Below are 23621 nucleotides of genomic sequence, written 5' to 3'. Positions count from 1 at the left end.
TCCAGCAACCCTTCCTTTCTTCTCTATATTTAAGAATCTCTTATGGTCTGCCTCCCTTTTTATCCAATTATGTTCATCTGTTTTCTTAAATTCCACATAAGTGAAATCATGATATCTACCTTTCCCTGACTTACTTCGCTTATTAGCATAATACACTCTAGTTCCATCCACGTTGTTGAAACAGCAAGATCTCATTTTTTTGATTGCTGAGTAATAATCCATTGTGTGGAATATTATATATATGTGTGTGTGTGTGTACATAAACATACATACACACACGTGCACAAACCACATCTTTTTCCATTCGTCAGTCGAGGGACGTTTGGACTCCTTCCATAATTTGGCTATTGTTGATAGTGTTGCTATAAACACTGGGGTGCATGTGTCCCTTCAAATCAGCATTTTTGTAACCTTTGGATAAATACCTACTAGTGTATTGCTGAGTGTATTGCTGAGTTCTATTTTTAATTTTTTGAGTAACCTCTGTACTGTTTTCCAGAGAGACTGTGTCAGGTTGCATTCCCACCAGCAGTACAAAAGTGTTCCTCTTTCTCCACATCCTTGCCAACATCTGCTGTTTCCTGAGTTGTTAACTTTAGGAGAGGCCATGTTTTATATCTCCCATAGTATTTGCTGTTGAGATATGGGGAGCTCTGACAGTGTAGAAAGAAAGATGATTTTATCATTCACTTTAAAGAGGATTTCTAGACTGTCATTCCCATCCATAATCACTCACCAATCCAAATCACAACTTACATTCAAATAGAGATTAAAAAATGGGGCGCCTGGGTGGCTAAGTTGTTTAAGGGTCCAAGTTTGGCTCAGTCTCGCGGTTCATGGGTTTGAGTTTCGCGTCGGGCTCTGTGCTGATAGCTCAGAGCCTGGAACCTGCTTCAGATTCTGTGTCTCCCTCTCCCTCTGCCTCTGCCCCAACCCCACTCGTGCTCTGTGTCTCTAGTTCTCAAAAATAAACAGTAAAAAAATATATTTAAGGGGTGCCTGGGTGGCTCAGTTGGTTAAACATCCAACTTCAGTTCAGGTCATAATCTCATGGCTCCTGAGTTTGAGCCCAGCACTAGTCTCTGTGCTGACAGCTTAGAGCCTGGAGCCTGCTTCAGATTCTGTCTCCCTCTCTCTCTACCCCTCCCCGGCTTGCGCTCAGTCTCTCTCTCTCTCTCTCTCATATAAACAAACATTAAAAACATTTTTTAAATACATATATTTAAAATATGTATGTATAGATAGATCAAAAATCAAGACTGTGGTGTTTTTTTTTAATTTCCCATAGTTTATACATTAAAGTAGGCCTATAGTGTTTCAAGAGATAACCTAGAAAATTGGGTTGAATTTTTTTTTAAGTTTATTTTGAGAGACAGAGAGAGAGAGAGAGAGAGCATGCACAAGCAGGGGAGGGGCAGAGACAGAGAGAGGAAGAGAGAGAATCCCAAGCTGGCTCTGCACTGTCAGTGTGGAGCCCAATGCAGGGCTTAAAGTCATGAACTGTGAGATCATGACCTGAGCTGAAACCAAGAGTTGGATACTTAACCAACTGAGCCACCCTGGTGCCCGGGTTGATTTTTTTTTCCCCATCACTTCCCTTCCAGCATTATCTAGTTAAACTTTAAATTACATGCACAGTCACAACTCATCTTAATTCAAAATCTATTCACCATGTATCCTTCACAGCAGTAGGGAAATTTTTGATAAAAGTTTGTGAAATAGCCCAAAAGAGGAGAGGAGGGGCTAGAACTAATGACAAAGTTCTTTGTAAAACATAAAACACAAAATCAATTGTTAGTCTTTATTAGCAAGAATGTCTAAACCTGTAGAATCTAATACAATATCCCCTAGCCACATACACATGGTGATTTAAATTGGAATTATAATTAAAAACTCAGTTCTTCAGTTCCACTAACTACATTTCCAGTGCTTAACAGCCATATGCTGCTAGTGGCTACTATACTGGAGAACACAGACATGGAATGTTTTCATCACCACAGACAGGGCACATTCTGGAAATTCTAATGAGATTCTGAAGAAATTTAGTACAGAGAATTAAAATAACATAAACTCAGTTTAGTCTAACAGTTTATTTTTAAATCCAGTGACAATCTAGAAAAGAAGAGTATGTCCCATTTGGAAAAACAGTAAAAATATTACAGTACTTTGTTCAGTTAGATTATGGAGTCATGTTTGTTATTAACCAATTTAATTAAATATTTACTGAATACCAACCACATATGGAAAGCACTGTGTTAGAGGCTAGGGATTCAAAGATGAGTAATTCACAATTTTTGTTATTAAAAACTAGCCACTAAACAAACAAAAGGTGCAAAATATATATATATTATTCAATATATTACATACTCCATTGTATAGATTACACTAATATATATTTAAACAGCCAAACATAATAAAAATACAGGTAGAGCTATTTAATCTCAAAGACAACTCATTCTCTTTGAGAGAATGCCTTGATTCTATTGGAACCATTCAGAAAAACCAATTCCCCACACTTTGTGAAAAGCAAGAGTAGATAACCAACAACCTGGATTAACTGCCAGTATGACTTAAGGTAAGTCTTTGGGGCTGATTTCCTACATTTAAAAATGTTGCATCTTCTAAATAAGTTCAAAGTACTTTAAGGTCAACCATTATACCAGTGTAATGTAAACAGCAAAGTATTTGCTCCACAGAACACAAAGGAATCAAACTAATCTTACTCTTTTCTTATTCATACCCTGAGATACTTTATGCTGTTTCAGTAGTTCATATTGCTATTCTTCCAACTCATGCCTCAAGAGTTGGTGTCCTTTCACTAGCAATTCTGGATACTTACTCTTTACTTTTAGTAACCATTACATTTCTCTCAAGGTAAATAAAAATTTCCTCATTTCACTTAAATCTATATATTTTTCCTTCCTCCCACAGGCAGATTCTTGTTAAAAACTCTACAGAAGTTGCCCACAGATGCCTAAACACCCTAAGATACATTTTATCACCATAATAAATATGAGGTTTGCTTTATTTAAAGTAAGTTGCTAGGGGCACCTGGGTGGCTCAGTCTGTTAAGCAACCGACTTTGGCTCATGTCATGATCTCACAGTTTCTGGGTCCGAGCCCCGTCAGGCTCTGTGCTGGCAGCTCGGAGCCTGAAGCCTGCTTTGGTTTCTGGGTCTCCCCATTTCCCTGCCCCTCCCTAACTTGTGCTCTGTCTCTCTTTCTCTCAAAAATAAACATTAAAAAAATTAAAAAATAATAAAATAAGTTGCTAAGCTGCAGCCTCCACACTTCCACTGAATGGATAAATAATGCCAAAACAAATGTTCTTAGCATTGTGATTACTGTCCTCAAGGAACTCAATATCCAATTTCTAAGCCAGCAGTTCTAAACCTTTTTGGTCTCAGGATCTTTTATTCCTTTCAAAAATTACTGAGGACCTCAAAAAGCTTTTATGAAATTATAACTAAGTTGTTTTTTTTTTTATGTTTACGAATGCATTTAAAAACAGCAATGTATCCATTACATGTTAACATAAATAACATATCTTTAAAAAAAATAACCATATTTTCCAGATCAAATTTAGTTGACAAGTAGCTGAAAGAAAAAAATAGCTGGATTCTCCTATCTGCTTCTACATCTACTTTGTTGTTTTGGTTGAAGTAGAAGAAAATCTGTCTTCCCACAGCTAAGCAGTTGGGAAAAGAAAAAGTATTTTAAATTATGGTTTCTTAAAAGTTAGCTATAATGTGGAATCTGAAACCATACACAAAATCCATTAATTTATCTTTCACTTTGAAAGGATTTTGCAACATCATGCATTGGTCATTTGGAAAATACAAATTCACTGAATTATGCAGATATTCCAAATGTTAATACATTTCATTAAAGAGTATCAAATAATGGCACTTCTTAATAGTAACAGTGATCTCCTCTGGACCCTTAAGTAAACATCTTTTTAATATTCACTGCATCAAAATGGGATGCATACATAAAGCACTGTGCATATGAAACAGTTACCTCAAGGAAAAGCACTTGTGCATTTGAGTAGCTACTTTAACTGGCCACTTGTCAGAACACAACTTTTACTGGAAATATGACAAACTATGATTTCCAGACTTGGGCATTTGGCCAACCTCATGGACCCCCTGAAACAATCTGTGAGGAAACCTCAGGACTCCACAGACCTTATTTTGAGAACCACTGTTCTGAGCAATATGGCAAAAAGATTGCATGATTTATTTCATGAGTCATTACAATACCAAGAAAACATAAATGCTAAATAAGAATATCGAACTGCTTCCGCTTAAATCCAAAAAAATCCAAGAGACAGAAAACCAGTTCCAAAGTAAAATAGATTATAAACCCAATATTTGGCCCATGTAAAAAAAAACAAAAAAACAAAAAAAAAAAACTTAAGAACGTGAATTTCTTTCACCCAGCACTTAATTTCTACAACATAAATACATTTTAGAATATATGTACATTAAAACCATAGAAATAAGGAAGAAAAAAAAAACTGCCAAATAATTAGACCATAACCATCCATTAATGGACTAAAACAAACCTATAAGGGGGCGCTTGGGTAGCTCAGTTGCTTAAGCCTCGGACTCTCAATTTTGGCTCAGGTTATATCTCACAGTTGTGAGATCGAGCTCCACACTGGGCTCTGCACTGAAAGCACAGAACCTGCTTGGGATTCTCTCCCTCTCTCACTCAAAATAAATAAACTTAAAAAAAAAAAAAAAAGGTAAGTCCTACTAATTTCCACATCACATACAAAGAAACTGAAATATAAGCAATGTGCCTAAAGTCAGAGGGAGGATGGACTGTAGAGCTGGTATTTAAAACTAGCACCCTTCACCTAACTTTATACTGCCTCCTGCAGCAAAGTTGAACGTTCATCCCATGGAAAAATTAGGGATCAGTCGCGGATTGAAGAGAGTACTTTAAGGGAGGAAGGAAAAAGTATGACTACTAAAAACAACAACAAAAAGAGGGAGGCAAACTCACAGTTTTCAGTTCCATCAGAACTTGCTCATCAACTCCATCATCCAAAAAGATGTCTCTCACATCGTTAATAACATCTTCAATCACAGATCTATACAATTTAGGCTTTAAAGGAAAAATAAAAGACTTGAAAAAGATCATTTTTTACATATTAAATGTATGACACGTTTTCACAAATTCAAAACAAATTAAATATAATCATTTCTCCAAATATCTAAAACTTATTTTAGAAGATACAACTTTAAAGATATCACCATCTTAACAAACCTCATTTGCTTCAGTTAAAATGAATTATTTCATGACTGCATATTTTTTTAAAAGGCGTAGACTACTTAATGTAATTTGTATAGGGAAGATACTTACACATATAAGGTCCACACAATTTCCAGTTATAATTTCCTATGTTGTTATACTCAAAGCACCTAATGTGATCCAATAACAGCTTTATGGGTTGCTATGTCTGGTTCCCATTATTCTTTCCTTTGTTTGACTCCTCTTCTATCTCAGAACCTCCTCATTAAGCTTTAAACTAGAGAACCTTCATCCTACAGTTATTTGTGACATCTGCAACCTAAAAAACATTCAAATTTAAGTATCACCTAATTTTTTGTTGTTGTTGTTGTTATTAACCAGTCTGTGCCTTTAAGCTACACCATTATACTGTTCATACACCCACACTAACAGGTCTCAGGGGTCCCAGAGAAACAAGGCACACTGATCTCTTTCCCAAGATTTCTTTCCTTCAACCACTGCCCAAATGATATTATGAAATGGAATCATGGACAGCCTCAATGTTTGTTTTTTAAATTATTATTACTATTATTGTTGCTATTTCTTGGGAAGGGTTGGGGGGAAAGATGACTTCTAGAAAGTTGCCAGAAGAATAAAATGAAAACAGATGTGAAAGCACTTTCAAAAGCATAAAGTATTTTTTAAAAATCAAAAGGTGATAGACAGTAATTTGCCCAACCCACATCCTATTTTTAACATGTTAGGCAAAAAGTTTGCATGTCAGTGGGACAAAACTAGTGGTGCCTCATTATAAATCCTACCCATTATCACACACAGTTAAGATTATCAGACTTTTCCTTTTAATGTTTGTCATTTGTGTTTTATATCCTGCTTATAGTAAAAATTACTGGTTACCCAATAAAACCAAGGGTTTGCTCTCATAACCAAAGCTCAAACAAATTTAAATGTTTCATTAGCATCTCTATCAACAACATGGTTATCACAGGAGAACCCTCTAAGAAAATGTGTCCTTGCAATGCCCAAAATATAAATAATGAGTTCCACTGTACAATTTACCTCAACTATTAAAAATTATTCGTTCCTCTTCATTACAACCAGAAAAACAATTCACATATCTGGGTTCTCACTTTTGCTATTCCACTCACTAACCTTTTATTTTGCCAAATCTGCCTCTGTGAACTTTAAATTTTCACATGCAAAATGTAAAACTCTACAGGGCCTCCTTATGTTTAACATTGATTCTACATATAAGGAAAGTGTAACTGACTATGGGTATCACCTTATCCATGGTGACTTAACCACTGAATTACAAAAATAACATTTAAAAAGCCGTTTTATTTTAAGCCAGCAATGATCCTTAAAGCATTATAAAGAGGTGGTGAAACTTTAAATCGGTACTCGGAATCTTAAATTGATGATGAAAATTATTTTTTCAGCCAACTGGATACTTTGGTGTTTTCTGAAGTCAATCACTCCTAAAAATCTCCAGCTTGGAGATCCAGGCATTTACAAGTACAAAATTTGTTTTCTTCAGGTACTCCCCATTTAATGAAACCATTCTGTTTTAGGATTTTGCTCATGTGCAAAATCACCCACAACCTGACCATTTAAAGGATTCTTAAAAGCACTGTAGCTGAAAGGAAATGTGTATTCTTCATGAAGTATAAACACACAGAGAATAATTTAGCATTATTGTTCATAAGTTGATAAGTCCTCAAAATACTGATGTTTTTAAAAGCATGGAGGTACAAACACACTATTTGAAACAAGCAATTTCCAAGTTACTATTTAAAATGCTAAACCTTACTTGAGCCAAAATTTTTGCCTTCTACAAAATACCAAGTAATTTAGGTTTGTCCTGGTTTTCTTAACACAGATATTCCAAACTTAAAAACTGGTAAATGAAAGAGCCAAGACAGTGGCAGTACCCAATGATTAATTAGAAGGTTCCTTTCAAAAGTGTTCGTCTCCTGGGGTAATACTGGGAAATAAATTGGATTAACTTCTGTATGGGATATCGATATGCAATGAAACAGAAAATACTATCTACTTAGAATTTTAATTTTTTTCAATCCGGTTTGCACTAAACTTCTTCACTCTTACTATTTACAATTCCCTTATAGGTAAATGTACCGTGGCCATAAGGTCCTATGTTGCAGCTTTTAGGCACTTAACTATTTCTTCGAAAAGCTTTTTGTCTCCAACACTTAATAGAAAAACATGACACATCAGAAGCTTTGTTTCTAACATATTTTCTGAATACTTAATGATCAAAACACTACCAAAGTCCCCTGAAGCCGTTAATGTAGGAAGCATTTTTTTTAATCCCCGTCAATAACGCACTTATTTTCCAATACAAGAACGATTTGACATCTGAGCTACAATTCTCTTTAAAAGCAAAAATAAAAATGAAAAGAATGGACACCAATTCTATCTTCCCCTAACAAAGACAGGAAATCCTAGCTACTGCACCAAAACAATAAAAAACTTGGGGCTCTGAGAGCGGCCCTGTTGGGTGCGAAATAACAGGGTAAGGAAAGGACCTAGAAATAAACTGAGCTCTGTACGTTCCTGCCTCTCGCCTCGGGAGCACGCACCTCCCAGCCCCGCTCTCAGCAGCTCTCACTATTTAAAGCCGGATCTAGTGTTTAAATGGAGAGGCGGTGACGTAGGCCTGAAAAGCACCTTCCCATCCTGGCAGAGTCTATATTAGAGAGCGGCAATGGCTCTATATAAACAGGGCAGCCAAAGGGAGGAGGACCACAAGGCTCAGGGACTGAAAAGCAGGGTAAGCGGCCGCAGCCATGATGGATCGACCCGAGTCGCCAACGGTACGGAGTCGGGCGGCCGCGGGCTTGTCTGCGGCATTTGGGACCGGGCAAAAACGTGTTTTATTGTCAGAATAAAAATAAGAGTGGGGTGGACTAGTGATCATATTGCGTTCGTGACTGAAAAGGTTATTTATGTGACTGCTTTTTGCAAACCTACGTGATCGCAAGTAACCAAAAAGGGTCAATGGGAGAAGTAGGCAAATTTCAAGGCGAAAGCGGGGGCACTTTGACCACTGTAGGCTTTTTTTTGTTTGCTTTGGTGCTTTTGCTAGTGGAAGATACGATGGGGGTTTTGCTTCCCCTTCGCCATTTTACCGATTCGGAAGGAACCGAGATAAGTGCTTTTCAACCTTCGTCCTTTTTTTTTTTTTTAAAGAAATATAAAATGGCCCCAGTGAAGGCTCCCTAAGCACAACCGCCAGAAACACCCCAAGTAACCCCCAAAGTAGCCGTTCACCTTCCACCGCATTGAAGTGGACCACGGTGGGTATTGGGGACTCGCCCAATTCCCCAGACGCGGTTTTTGTTCTGAGGCTGCTCCGGGAGCCCTTCTCGAGCCAGTGTGGCCGGACCCGTCTCGGGGGGAAGCGGCGGTTTCCCACCCGCCCTCTCTCCCTCCCGGCGGCCGGGGTCTGGGGCCAGGGCCGCGCGCTCGCCCCGGCCCAACGGCCTTCGAGGCCCGGACCGCCCCGCGGCGGCCCCAGGCCCCGCCGGCGCCCCCGCCCTCCCCGCCGCTGCCGCCGCCGCCGCCACCGCCGCGAGCCCGAGGCGCCCCCCCGCGCCCGCCGCCCCGGCCCGCTCCGCCCGAGGCGGGAAGTGGCGGCGGCGGCCGCGCGGGCGGCTGAGGAGAGTAGAGGCCGGGAGTCGCCGCCGTCCCCGCCCCCGCCCGGTCCGGCCGTTGCTGCCGCCTGAACGAAGCCCCCGCCGGCCACCAAACCACGTCCTTACCACGGTGTTTGTATTTGCCGAGTTCGCCATTTCCACACACAACACAAACAAGAGGGGGGCAAGCCCGAGAAAACAAGATAAAAACAAAACCAAAAAAGAAAAAGAAAACCAAAACACCCGGAGGGTGGCCCAAGCCACCGCAAGACTGGGGGTAAAAATTTCAAACAAAATCGGATCCTGAAAGAGTAGAGGGGAGCGGTGAGAGGAGGAGGAGGAGGGGGGCAGTCCTCCCGGAGCTAAAAAACCTCGAGAATCGCCCTTAAGAAAAAAGCCACGACCCTCGTGGGGTCCGGGGGGCGTTGCCCGCTCCCCACCCCGCGCCAAGGAGGGAAACCACCACCGGTCGCCGCTCCCCGCGCCGCCGCTGCCGCCACCGGCTGCAGCTCCAGCCGTCCGGTCCGCCCGCTTCTCCCCTTTATATAGTGAGCCAACGAGCTGCGCGAGCCGCCGCCGCCGCCGCTGCCGCCGAGAGACAGGGCGGAGGGGGAGGGAGGGGCGGAAAGGGCGGGGGCAGAGGTGGGCGGGGCTGAGCGCGAGACACCGCGAGAGCCGCGTGCGCAGGCGCGCCGGGGCGGAGGCCACCTTGGGCCGCGTCGTCACGCGCCGTGGAGAGCGCTGGGCGGGCGGAGCCTTGTGGCCTGGAGTAGTGAAGTCGCCCCGCAGGTTTCCCAAGTCTCGCGTGATCACGTGGTGGCCCCCACAGGCGGAAGTGTCCGGCAGCTCTTTTGGGATAAGAGGCTTTTAAAGTATTGCTGGAAACGACGTGAGTTCTGGTGACAGTCGAGTTCAAAGCTACCTGGGACCCCTCTTGTCACGTGTTTCTGCATCTCCCTGAGCTGGAGGAGCTAAGAAATATGGAAGGGGCACTGGCAAGCTGCCTCGCTAGCAATGGCTGCGGCCGATGACTAGTCACGTGACCCCACTTCCGGTCCCGGAGGCGCTCGGACTCCGGGCAGAGTTTTAAATGCGGAGTCATCTCAAGGGAGTGAGCTAGTCTTGTACTTAGAGCGCAGAGGCTTTCGGTCGACTTGCGGAGGTTGGGCCTTTGGCCTGCGAAATTGTGTGCCTGTTCCTAAAGGGGAGGAAAGCTGGCTTGGGCCCACTGTTAACACATTGCAGAATTAGTAACCTCTGAAACCGTTTGAGTTGTCTCCCCCAGTACAGCTAAAAGTCTCTGGGTTTCATTTCCCTCAAGGTTAGTCCACCTAGTAGACCGTGTACTTTAAGTGATTTGTTGCGGTAGTGGAAATGCCAGAAACACACAACAATGAAACATGAGCCATCGGATTATGACAGCACCATAACGTTCCCCCCTTCGTTGTTTTGTTTTGTTAATACTGCCCAAATTCTGTGATTCCACGTGGACTGCGTGCAGTGACTAACACCTAAAATACTTGCCCTTGACCCACCAATTCTCGTGGCCTCTCGCTGTGAGAGAGCCGGCAGAAAAAGTCCATGTCTTGGAGTGTAATTAAATAGGCGTTTGCCCTGCTCTGCTCAGGCAAATCACGCCTTTATGGCAACATTTCACGCAGAACAGAGAATGCTCTGTTTGGAAGGCAGAACTCACAGTACCTAATTCTCTTGTCCGTAGGAATTTTGAGAGACACGCGGAATGTAGTCTGGACAAGTGAAGGAGTTTATCCTCATAAAGCAAAACGAAATGTCACAGTTATATGCCTCTGAATGCAGATTTGGAGAATATCAAAGGCAGCTTACCAGAGAGGAAAATATGCGACCTGCCAGGACCTGAAGGAAGAACTTAGAGAAAGCAGAGCCATTAATACTCAGAAAATGGGAAGTTGTCGGTATGTTTGTGATGGGCAGAGAGAATATCAAATAATTTTGAGATTTCTTTTAAAACCTCCTGACCCTAAATTCTTGCCTTAACACTCAGGTGCATTTCAGTTCCCTAAACAGCTGCCTGTTTGTTGAGGAAACTTAAAGAAAAAAGTCGTAGGAAAACAGTGCTCTTGATACATAAAAATGGGGTTCCATCAATATTTGTAATTCATTTAATATTCAGGTGAACATTAGCCCGACAAGGTATTCTAAACAGTACAGACCCTGGTAAATTTTACCGCTTATTATTTTTTTTTTTTCAACGTTTATTTATTTTTGGGACAGAGAGAGAGACAGAGCATGAACGGGGGAGGGCCAGAGAGAGAGGGAGACACAGAATGGGAAACAGGCTCCAGGCTCTGAGCCATCAGCCCAGAGCCCGACGCGGGGCTCGAACTCACGGACCGCGAGATCGTGACCTGGCTGAAGTCGGACGCTTAACCGACTGCGCCACCCAGGCGCCCCTTACCGCTTATTATTTTAAGAGGACTCCTTTTTACCTCATTATGTGTACATACTACCGAGTAATTTGCACATGGAATCCCTCTCCTTCCACCTCATTTTCTTCCCTAACCATTTGGTATTAACTAAATGATAAGATGTTTTGCCATCAGTTAAGATTAAGACCACTGTATACAGAACGTGGGTTAGAATCTAGATTTACTCTCCATGGACTTATTCCCAGGGGTATTAGTGACAGTTATATTCTGATTGAGTCTCATCTATGAAGTAACAAAATATAGTTTTTGGATTAAAAAGGCAGAAAACCCAGCCTTGCACTCCTTAAGACCTTCATACTTCCTAGAGGCTCTGAGATGGCCTCTTTCACACATTTTAAAAGCACTTGGCTAATATTTACCTAGAACTCTTCCCTTTCCCTCCAGTGTGCGGCACCTAAGTAACCACCATGTATTCCGTTCCAGTTTACTGTTTTCCAAATGCTCATTTAGTTGTAATATGCCTCCAATCACTATATATGTGTGCCAGCCAGCTTAATTTCAGGAAGAGATATTACCTGATCTTGCACCAAAATAGTCGGTGTGAATAATTTGAAGGCCACAGCCATTTAATTCACAAAACTGGAAATCTGTGAACAGAAATCTCTTCTCACGTAAGACTAGATTTAGCATTATTTTTAAATTGTTTTTATATGAACTTTTTGGGGAGGAGCAGAGCTTAAATATCTTTTCTAATTTTAGTACTTCTTGTACCATATATGAAGTATTTATACTGGATTATCAGTTTGCAAACTCATACTTTGTAACAACTATATACTTAAACAGATACATAATAGTGCTCTCTTTCTTTGTGATGAATCTTTTTTTTTTCAAAATTTACTGGATGAGAAAAAGTTACTTCTTTTAATGTTAATATTCTGCCTAAACCACTGGATAACTGCCAAACAACAAAAGCAAAGGAAAAATGTAGTGCATGAATTTTAATATTAAACAAAATGACACCAAACCTTGTATGTCCAAACATTAAAATGTTTTACTGTCCACATGACTATTTTAACAACAATGCCAAGAAAGAAAAAAATCTAAAAAGATTGCGCCTGGAAATTTAGATTGCATTAAAATCTCATTATATAACTTACCTGCAGTCTCCATGTTCTTAAAATAATAGATCGGTAAAGCTAATTCTGTCATATTTAGGCATCACACGGCCCTTATATGCTCAATAATTTTGGGCGCTTGTGGAGAATATAGAAGTGAAGAGGAAAGATCTTGTTGCTCAAGCTTACCAATCCTAATGAAAGCCCCTATTGTAAAGTTAGTGCATAGTTACAGCATTTATTCAAGATCTTAGAAGCCCTGATGTATTTCAGTCCTACCAAAAAAATAATATTCAGAGTTCACCTATTTTTTAGGCTTTTGCAAGACAACAACAACAACAACAAAAAACCTGTTGGTTTCCATATGCAGTGATGTTTGATGTAGTATATAAAAAGAAATTACTGTTCACACAAATTACTTTTATACACATGAGGTGGAGATTTTTTAAATCTTTTTTTTTTAATGTTCTCTCCCTCCCTTGTAACTTGCAGTTTAAAATTGCTACTCCATATCTTAAAACAGCAACTAACTTGCAATTCTTTTTTGTATATGGAAATATAAGTCAGTTAGTGGCGGCTTAGCAAAAATAACTTAGTGCAGAGTCTGTGCAATCAAGTTTGACAGTGCGATTACTTTACTGTGAGACCTTCTGCAGTAACTAAACCTCTCTGTGCTGATAAGATGAAATAGTAACCACCACCTATGATTGTTAGGAAGATCAAGGGTACTAGAAAGTGTTTTGATAAGTATTGGGTGGATGTATTTATTATTAATGGTAAGTGTATTAACAGCTACATCAACGTAGGGGGAAGGTCTTTTTAACTCACTTTGTAGAACACTAGTATGAGATTTTAATAATTATGCCGTGGTTGATGATGAATTTATTCACAAAATAAATTTGTTACCTTAATTTTTTTTGTTACTTTAATTTCGTTACTTAATTTACCTTTGGCTAAATTTTGATACCTTAAGTGGCTAGTATATAGCGTAACTTTTGTATATAAATATAATATATGCTGTCATGAGATAAGATTCCTTAAGCAAAATGTTGATTTATCATTGGAATTAATCAGGTTGCTTGGTTACACACATGTACAGTTATATCTAGCAAATTACAGATGAATTTATCCATTGACCCAGCAACGCCAATTCTAGGACTCTATCTCACAGATATAGTAGCAAAAATATGAAAAGTGTATGCCCAAGACTATTCATTATGGGACTGCTTATAACACCCAAAAAAAGGAAACACCCTTATATGTCTTTATAAGGTTGAATAAACCACGGTATTTGCACACAGTGAAATACTATGCAGCTATAACAAGGAATGAGAAATATCTCTATTTACCACTGTAGACTAATTTTCTCTTTTTTCTAATTTTTTTTAACATTTATTCATTTTTGAGAGACAGAGAGAGACAGAGCATGAGTGGGGAAGGGGCAGAGAGAGGGAGACACAGAATCTGAAACAGGCTCCAGGCTCTGAGCTGTCAGCACAGAGCCCGACACGGGGCTCGAACTCACAAACTGTGAGATCCTGACCTGAGCCGAAGTCAGACGCTCAACTGACTGAGCCACCCAGGCACCCTAGACTAATTTTCAGTATAGTGTGTTATGTGAAAAAAACAAGTAGGGATAAGTGTTTGTATATTACCGTTTAAGAAAAGAGGAACTATAAAAATGTGTGTACATACATACATACTTGTTTATGTTAAAAAAAATAAAAAGAAAGATAAGCCATAATTTTTTTTAAGGAAGGTTACCTATGAAGACAAGGAGAAAATAATATGATGACAGGAATAGAAAATAGAAAATATATTTTTATATTTTACTCTGGAAACGTTCATTTAATTATAAAATAAAATTACTTATAAAATAAAATTAATTTTAATTAGTCTCAAAACTGAAAGACAATAAAGCAAGTAAAGCTAACAGTATTTCATAACACACAGAGAGGAAGGAACCTTTTCAAGTGACTTTAAAACACAGTAATTTGAGTCTGCATCTTTAGTGAGATATTTTCTAAAAACAAATGTGAAAAAAAATATTTGCTCTTCTCTGTATTGTTGATGATAATGTTTGTATATCCTGTTTTTTTAATGGCATGTGGGATAAATAAAATGAGTAATTATGTGATGTTCTAATTACATTATCTCAATTATTCTTAAAAACTGAGATTCCCAACATGGGGGAAAGGAAATACAGATATAAGATAGAAGCGGGAAGAGTAAAAATTCTGTAGTCCTGAATCTGAATTAGAAGTATCATGGTGCAGGGGCACCTGGGTGGCTCATTAGGTTAAGCCTCCGACTTCAGCTCAGGTCATGATCTCATGGTTCGTGGATTTGAGCCCTGCATCAGGCTCTGTGCTGACAGCTCGGAGCCTGGAGCCTGCTTCAGATTCTGTGTCTCCCTCTCTCTCTCTCTCTGCCCCTTCCCCGCTTGTGCTCGCTCTCTCTCTCTCTCTCTCTCTCTCAAGAATAAATAAACATTGAAAAAAAATTTTTTTAAGTATCATGATGCATTTTGTCTTATTTTTTCCCCTGCCTCTGAAGAAGCCTAGAAATAACTAACCCAGTGGCAGTGAGTATACCTAGTACATAGATTATGGCCTTTCAAGAGCAGCACTCCTTGGATAAATGTCTTATTCTGATCCACATCAGGAACAAGAAATGTCTTTTTTTTTTTAAATAATAAAAACCCAGACCCAATATATTTTAGCCTATGAAAGACACATAGCTCTGAAAGAGCCTAAACACAGTGACCAATCTAGTAACTGTGAGCATCTCTAGCTCCCAGATTATGATCTTGAAATACCATTTTCCACTGAAAGGAATCAAGGCTCCTTGCAGATATTGCTGACTCCAGAACTAGAGCAAGAAAAATATCAGTTTGAACCAAATGAAATTGCCAATTATTGCCTGACCTAATACAAACTGAATCTAGAATATATTTTCATACAGATAGCAAGGAAGATGTATTAGTTTGCTGGGGCAGTGGTGACAAAGTGCCACAAACTGGGTGGCTTAAGATAACGGAAATTCATGCTCTTACAGTCCTGGGAGCTAGAAGTCTGAAATCAAGGTGTCAGCAGGACCATGCTCTCCCTGACACTCTGAGTAGACTCCTTCCTTGCCTCTTCTCAGTTGCTGGTGGTGGCCAGCAGTCCTTCCTGTCTTTGGCTTAAGGTCACATCACTCCAATCTCTGCCTCCATCTGTACATGGCATTCTCCCTGTGTCTTCACATTGTTTTCCCTTTGCGCCTGTCTGTCTCTGTGTCCAAAGTCCCCCTTTTTGTAAAGATGTCAGTCATATTGGATTAGGGCTTATTCTAATGACCACATTCTAACTTGACACCCTCTGTAAAGACCCTGTTTCCAAATAAGGCCACTTTCTGAAGTACTGGGGTTAGGATTTCAACATCTCTTTTTTGGAGGACACAATTCAGCCCATGAGAGAAGATATCAAAGACTCCTACTGTCATGTCAAAAGAATTTAGGAGCCAACATGAAGAGGCTCCCACTGGACAAAGATGAGACACTTTCCATTAATTTATAATATCGCTACAAAACAAAATATGAAAATTCTAATTGGTCACTATTGGAGGATGCTAGGGATTAATTCATTATTTTGAAGATTGATAAATGGAGAAAAATAAGCATTTATCTAACCTTCCCTACATGAACTGTACCACCAAGTACCAAATAGTAGATGCAGTGGGTTGAATGGTGGCCCCCAAAAGAAAATGACCATGTCCTAATCCTCAAAACCTATGAATGTTATCTTACTTGAAAGGGGTCTCTACAGGTGTAATTATGTCAAGGGTTTTGTGATGAGATTATCCTGGATTACCCTGATAGGCCCTAAATCCTATGGTGAGTGTTCTTATAGGAGATACACAGGGGTGCCTGGGTGGATTAGTCAGTTGAGCATCCGACTTCGGCTCAGGTCATGATCTCATGGTTCGTGAGTTCCAGTCCCACTTCTGGCCTGGAGCCTGCTCCAGATTCTGTGTCTTCCTCTTTCTCTGCCCCTCCCCTACTCATGCTCTGCCTCTCTCTCTCCCTCTCTCAAAAATAAATAAATGTTTAAAAATTTTTTAAAAAGATACATAGAAGTGAGTAAAAAGAAGAGGAAAGGGAAATGTAACCACAGTGGTAGAAATTGTAACAATGCACCCACAGGTAATGTGTAGCCCCCAGAAGTTGGAAGAAGCAAAGAACAGATTCTTCCCTAGAGCCTCTTGGGGGAGTGTGGTCCTGGAAATACATTTATTTTAGACTTCTGGCCTCCACAACTGCAAGAGAATAAATTTCTGTTGGTGTTGAGCCACCAAGTTCATGCTTATTTCTTACAACAGCCTTAGGAAACTAATACAGTAGATGAAAAGAAGTTTCTCATTAAAGAAGTATTCCATCTAGGGGCACCTGGGTGGCTCAGTCAGCTAAGCATCCGACTCTTGATTTCATCTCAGGTCATGATCTCATGGTTTGTGAGATTGAGCCCCCCCTTTGAACTCCACTGGGTCAGCGTCAATGGGGAGCCTGCTTGGAATTCTCTCTCTCCTCTCCCTTTTTGCCCCTCCCCGACTTGTTCTCTCTCTCTTTCAAAATAAATAAATAAACATAAAAAAAGAGAAGTGTTCCAGCCAATAACCGAATAAAGAATGATAAAATATCACCATTGGGCAACCTCTAATGAATTGAGAGATGGAGGCGTTAAGCACTGACATCTGCCAACATTACAAAAAGGGAAACAACCAGAGGTATATGCCTTCCTGATAACATGCCACGACCTATAAGGTAGTCTTACCTTCATGACTACCACCGAAAAATATAAACCCAGAATCTAAGTTTGTAGACCCAACTAGCAATTCACAAAAAATACAGAGGGTTCAAGGACATATCAAACTATATATCAGGAATGCAATCAGCAAAAGCCAAGCCCTGGGAAGCTATAGTACAAATGGTCCAATTTCTTCAACAAATAAATTCAGGGAGAGAGGAACCTACAGATTAAAAGACACTTACGAGGGACGCCTGCGTGGCTCAGTCCGTTAAGTGTCTGACTTCAGCTCAGGTCTTGATCTCATGGTTTGTGAGGCTGAGCCCCTCATCAGGCTTTCTGCTGTCTGCACAGAGCCTGCTTTGGATCCTCTGTCCCCCTCTCTCTCTGCCCCTACCCTGCTTGTCCTGTCTCTGTGTCTCTCTCTAAATAAATGAATGAATGAATGAATAAATAAATAAATAAATTTTTTAGAAGGCACTTAAGAGACCTATCAATTAATCACAATGTATGGAACTTATTTGGATCCCAATGCAAATAAACTGTAAAAGAAATGACAATTATGACACAATTTGAAATTTGAACTTATTGGATATTTGATGAAATTAAAGAGTTACTGAATTAAATGAAATTGTTCATGTAAAATATTAAAAATAAGCCAATGAAGCTTTATTTTACAATCAGTGATGATTCTTTATCCAGACAACTTGTCTTTCTGTCGAAAGACAGTTGATATTCCCAAGAAGGCCTGGTATTGTTACAAATGTAATTAATATTAAACACTTTAATTACATAGGTTTTTCTCTTTCTCTGTTTTTTGCACCTCAGCCACATATGCCTTTTTTTTGGGGGGGGGGCACAAGTGAGCGAGGTGCAAAGAGAATCCCAGAAGGGGCAGAGGGAGAGAGAGAGAGAGAGAGAGAGAAGTAGAGAGAAAGAGAGAGAAAGTGAGGCTCTCCTGATGTGGGGTTCATGCCCAACTTGATGTGGGACTTGAACTCATGAACCATGAGATCATGACCTGAGCCAAAGTCAGATGCTTAACAACTGAGCCAACCAGGTGCCCTACATGTGCCTTATCTTGATTCACAAGTTGAACAGCTGTGCCTTAGGACAATTAAAAATGTTGAAAATGTGCTCTGATGTTTTTATGTAAGTATTCTTCTAGTGGAGAAATTATCTTTGATTTACATGCCAACTTTATCTTCTTCATATACCTTCATCCAGATAGAGCCTCCTGATATGACAGGTAATTCTACATAGATAAGCTTCTTTCCTTTTTTTCCCTTTCTTTCTTTCTTTCTGAGAGACAGAGGGAGAGAGCATGCACACATACTAGCAGGGGAGGGACAGAGGACAAGAGAGAATCTTGAGCAGACTCCACACCAGGAGCCAAGAGGGGGCTTGATCCCATTACTGTGAAATCATGACCTGAGCCAAAATCAAGAGTTGAACACTTAAACAACTGAGCCACCCAGGCACTCCTCTTTATTATTATTATTATTGTTGTTGTTGTTGTTGTTATTTTTTTTTAAGTAGGCTCCATGCCCAGCGTGGGGCTTGAACTCATGACCCTGAGATCAAGAGTCAGATGCTCTATCGACTGAGCCAGCCAGGTACCCCTACATAGATAACTTTATAATAAAATACATCACAGGGCTCAGTCTTGTGAGTTCGAGCTTCCAGTTGGGTTCTGGCTCTCTGCTGACAACATGGACCCTGCTTGGGATTCTCTCTCCTGCTCTTTCTGTCCCTACCCCACCTGTATGTACACTCTCTCTCTCTGTCTTACTTTCTCTCTCTCTGTCTTTCTCAAATAAATAAATAAGCTTAAAATAATACATTATAGAAGATAAATCTGCAGTTTATCTGTAAACTATATCTTAGAGAATTATTACTGTAACTGGAACTAGATGGATCCATTTCAGTTCTTCTCCTGAATCTACCTTCCTCTGGTAGCAGAGGTGGTAGAGATTGTAAAAGGGGAGGTGGCAGAAAGATTATCATAGATTCCAGACCAGAGTGGAAGTAAGGAATTGGCTTAACTACTGAGGGCTAGTCTTCCTTTTAATGGGTTTCTGTGAGAAAAATCAAGGGGTGTAGTTCAAATAACTTGTTGAAAACAAAGCTCTGGGTTAATGTTATTGGTTGTTTCTTCAAAGTAATGAGATAGCCAGTGGGCAAAAAATAATAGATGCTTAAGCAGGAAAAATGGAAATAAAAAAAAAAAAGATGAGGAATTTGCCACTTTGTGTTCCTGCCAAGCTAAGAAACAACAACAACAACAACAACAATGGATTTATTGTAAAAGTTTTAATCACACAGTACCTCATTTAAAGCTTGTAACAGTCCAATGAGATAAGTAATATTATGCCTTTATTATGATTAGGAAACTGAGACTTACCTTCAACAGTGACTTGCCCAAGGTCATATTGCTGTTTACTTGTGAAATTTTAGAGGTACAAGTTCAGGGCTCTTTCCACCTGTCTTAGAAATAAGAAGCTGTCAATCCAGGAGAATGCAACGGTTTTGAATCGAATCATGTCGCTCCTTAAGTTTGTCAAGTATATGTTAATTATATAATGTGTTAAACTTCATTTGGGAGACAAGAAACTCTATGCAACATTGAGCCCTGAAACCAAGACTTTGCCCTGATTAAATATAATTGCCTTCATAAAAGTGTCATCAAGAAGCATTTATTAAATAATTTAAATAATCAATTCCTCTGTTTTTACATCACTTGAAAATCATCCATTTTCCATTTTAAATAGCACCTACTCAGTTACTCATTTCAGTTGAATGACTCAATTCAATTCTTGAATTTGTCAAGAACAGCCATTTTCTAGCAAGATTGTCTATAATCAAAACATTTATGTCTAGCTTTATCCTTACATTTTAAATGCTTTCATAAGACAAGAAAATAAAGGATGACCATTTTTAGAGGTAGAACATTAGGAAGGGGAATTCTTTCTATTTTATCTAATAAGCCAGTGGCATAACTCTAAATAAGTAGATAAAAAAAGTAAATTAAGCATGTGCTAATGTCATGGCACAATAAATTAGAAGAGGTAGTATATATCGATAGCTATACTGGTCTAGCAAGTATCCAAGCATGTGACCTCGGGTGTCAGGTAGACCAACATGCTTGTTCTTGCTCTGACCATGGGCAAGTGACCTCATCTGTAGAGTGGCAGGTTAGTAATATTACCTACTTTAGATAATTATGTGAGGATTAAGAAATGATTCACGTGCAGCCCCTTAGCACAATAACTGGCATAAAGTAGGTCCTTAGTAAATATTGAAGACCGTAGCAACAATAATAATATTGATGGTACAGAAAATTAAATGGGTTCCATTTTGTCTTTGTCTAGATCATGTTGAACAGTGGAGCGGAACAAATAGAAATTAGAACATATTTCTGAACTGAGTTCACCAATAAAGCAAAGCTGTATATATCTTCTGCACATGTAAGGTTTTTTATTTTTTTCTTTCCCCGTCTATAAAATTAGAATCAAAGAAGGAAGCAATTCCAAGTTTGAGATGAAACACATACTACACTCTAAAGTAGTAAATTTTTCACCGGTTTCATTGAGGTTAAATCATTTGAATAACTGATTTCTGTTTCTACATCAGTTGAAAATCATCTACTTCCTGAAATGACTCAGACTGTTTAAAACTAGAAGCCTTATATAAATCTCTAGCCAAGAGATACAGTTGCTCATTTGTCAAGTGTAGAATGCATTACCATTCCTCAATAAATGTTAAATTGAAATGATAGATTTTTCAGCCCTCAGATATACTGTAGTGTGTGATAAAAGACAATCAATACTGCTATTTGGACACAGGATGACAAAATACACCTGAGCCCAGATAGAACGTAGAACCAGGAAACCACAGTCCCTTAGAGTGGTGTTCCATTTCTTCATAGATTTTGTAGCCTCCTTAGTAATAAATAACTATGGTCTTCTTTTCTTTATTATTTTTTAAAATGTTTATTTGTTTTTGAGAGAGAGAGACAGAGCGTAAGTGGGGGAGGGGCAGAGAGCAAGGGAGACACAGAACCTGAAGACAGGTTCCAGGCTCTGAGCTGTCAGGACAGAGACCGATGCACAGCTCAAACTCATGAACTGCAAGATCTTGACCTAAGCTGAAGTTGGACGCTTAACTGACAGAGCCACCCAAGTACCCCATGGTCTTATTTTCAAACGATAGAACTCATTATATAATTGCTTCTTAATTTTTCTCTGATTTTGGTGAACAACACAATTTCAAATCCCTTCTTTCTGTCTCCCCCTTTCCCTTCGTTTACTTTCCTTCCTCCCTCCCTCTTGCCTCCTCATTGTCTCCATTTGTCCCTTTGCTTTCCTTTTTACTTATTATTATCATTATTATTATTGAGAGAGTGAGCACACATGTGCATGCATGAGCAGGGGAGGTGCAGAGAGAGAGAGAAAGAGAGAGAGAGAATCCTAAGCAGGCCCCACGTCCAGCATGAGCCCAATGTGGGGCTTGATCTCACAATCATGAAATGATGACCTGAGCCAAAATCAAGAATCAGACGCCTAACCAACTGAGCCACCAAGTTGCCCCTTTTCTTCTTCTTTAATACAGTAGTTACAGAATACCAAACATAGCCTTTTTTCAATGCCCTTCATGTATTTTCATCCTTCCATTATTGGCTTAAAAAATCAAATCAAAATCTGTCTGACTTTTTAAAAATGGATAATGATTATCAAATACAGACCATTTTCAAAATCTCAGTATGTTCTTAGTCTCCATATTTAGCCCTCTTAATTTTATCCTTAAGCAATCATGACATTAAAAAAATATTTGGAAGGAAAAAAACACAACAAAACAAGAAAATTAGATTACCCAAATCCATCAAATAAAGATATAAAAGATGAAATCTATGTATTTCTGTCTTTCCAATCATATCTCTCAATCACATGTTTTTCCTATTTCCACAAAGCATCTCTGGATATATATATATGTAGATAAACATGACTACACTTTGTTTTTTACAAAAAAGAAATCATGCCTTTAATTTTATATACGATTTGCTTTTTCATATACCCAGTATATCACAGACCTCTTTCTAGACCAGTAAATGTTATGCTGTCTCAGGTGACTTTAAGTCACCTCTGTAGGTGCATAAAGGAATAGACTATTTCCTTTTGTGCTATTTTAAATTTTGCTACAACAATGTCCTTGTGAAGGTACCTTTATATACTTTTGCAATTATCTTTGTAGGATAGAGTCTTAGAAATGAAGTTGACTGATCTTGGGATTTCTACAAGTTAAATACTAGTCGATAGTCACAAGCCATCCATGGACGGGTTGTCCCCACTAGCTCTCTGACTCTATAAAGGTCCCACATAGCTGTCCTGTAAACTTGAGACCAATTCCTTTCTCATTCCTCCAGGAAAAGGAATTTTTAAAAATTTGTTTCTATATCTTTCTTCACATTGCACACTTACAATGTCTTTCTCCACTTACCTTTTTTCCTTTCTGGAAAAATCCAGCTCCTGGAAGCTTTAATTCCTTCCATTATTTCCCCCATCATTGTTTCTCTATATTTATTTTTGTAAATTATTTGGGAAGTGATCATATTTGATACAATTTCTTGCTTCAACATACATTCTAAAAGGAAAAGTAAGACAAATGTTTTCACAATGTTCTTTGTTCTTGGCTTATTTTTCTTTCATCCAAAAAGAAAGACTGAAGTTGTGTCTAATTCCCAAGATCTCCAAATATTCCCCTTTCTAAATTTTGTACACACTCCCATTTAAAAGAATGTATTATGATTCAGTTTTGCATGTCTGAGTCCCACTAGACTTTTCTTCCAATCACTCAAAAATATTCACTGAGAATCAGGCCCTATTCTAGGCTATGAGGGCACTAGTGTAAGAGAAAACAAACCAAATCCCCTTCCATTATGAAGCTCATGAGACTGATGAAATAGACAATAGACAAGATAAATAAGTAAAATGTTATACATTAGGCATTTGTAGAAATCCAGGTGAGTAGAGTGGAGGTAAGAAAGGTTCATCATAGGGGCACCTGGGTGGCTCAGTTGGTTAAGCCTCCAACTCTTGACTTCATGTCAGGTCATATTTTCAGGGTTCCTGAGATCGAGCCCTGCATTGAGCTCTGTGCTGACAGAGTGGAGCCTGTTTGGGATTCTCTCTCTCTGCCCCTCCCCCACTTGGGTGCTCTGTCTGTCTCTCTCTCAAAATAATAAAGTTTTTTTTTTTTTAAAAGAAAGATTCATCATATTTTTAAACTAGGTTTATTTTGAGAGAGAGTGAGAGAGCAGATGCATGAGAGTGGGGGAGGGGCACAGAGAGAGGAAGACAGAATCCCAGGCAGGCTCTGTGCTGAGCCTGATGTGGGGCT

The 23621-nt window shown here is 39.4% G+C and overlaps 1 protein-coding gene and 1 long non-coding RNA gene across 2 annotated transcripts in view; one reads left to right on the top strand and one right to left on the bottom strand.

Moving 5' to 3' along the window:
* GTF2A1 (general transcription factor IIA subunit 1) overlaps positions 1-9494 on the bottom strand; it is a 40771-nt gene extending 31277 nt beyond the window's left edge. The window contains exons 1-2 of the mRNA XM_047080282.1: positions 9042-9494; positions 5014-5115 (exon numbers count right to left, since the gene is read on the bottom strand). Coding sequence (XP_046936238.1) covers positions 5014-5115; positions 9042-9071 — 132 coding nt within the window. The 5' untranslated portion in view covers positions 9072-9494. The remainder of the gene's footprint in view (positions 1-5013; positions 5116-9041) is intronic.
* Positions 7988-20739, top strand: LOC124512597 (uncharacterized). Its single transcript, XR_006962166.1, has 3 exons — positions 7988-8093; positions 10636-10849; positions 20597-20739. It is a non-coding gene; the product is annotated as an uncharacterized LOC124512597 (long non-coding RNA).
* Positions 20740-23621: the final 2882 nt, after the last annotated feature.

This window comes from Lynx rufus, unplaced genomic scaffold (assembly GCF_022079265.1).
Source record: "Lynx rufus isolate CCGP_SWC_20201006 ecotype Redwood Valley unplaced genomic scaffold, mLynRuf1.p SCAF_17, whole genome shotgun sequence".
Lineage (NCBI taxonomy): Eukaryota > Metazoa > Chordata > Mammalia > Carnivora > Felidae > Lynx > Lynx rufus.
The sequence above is the reverse complement of the archived record's forward strand: the minus strand, read 5'-3'. Positions and strand labels throughout refer to the sequence as shown.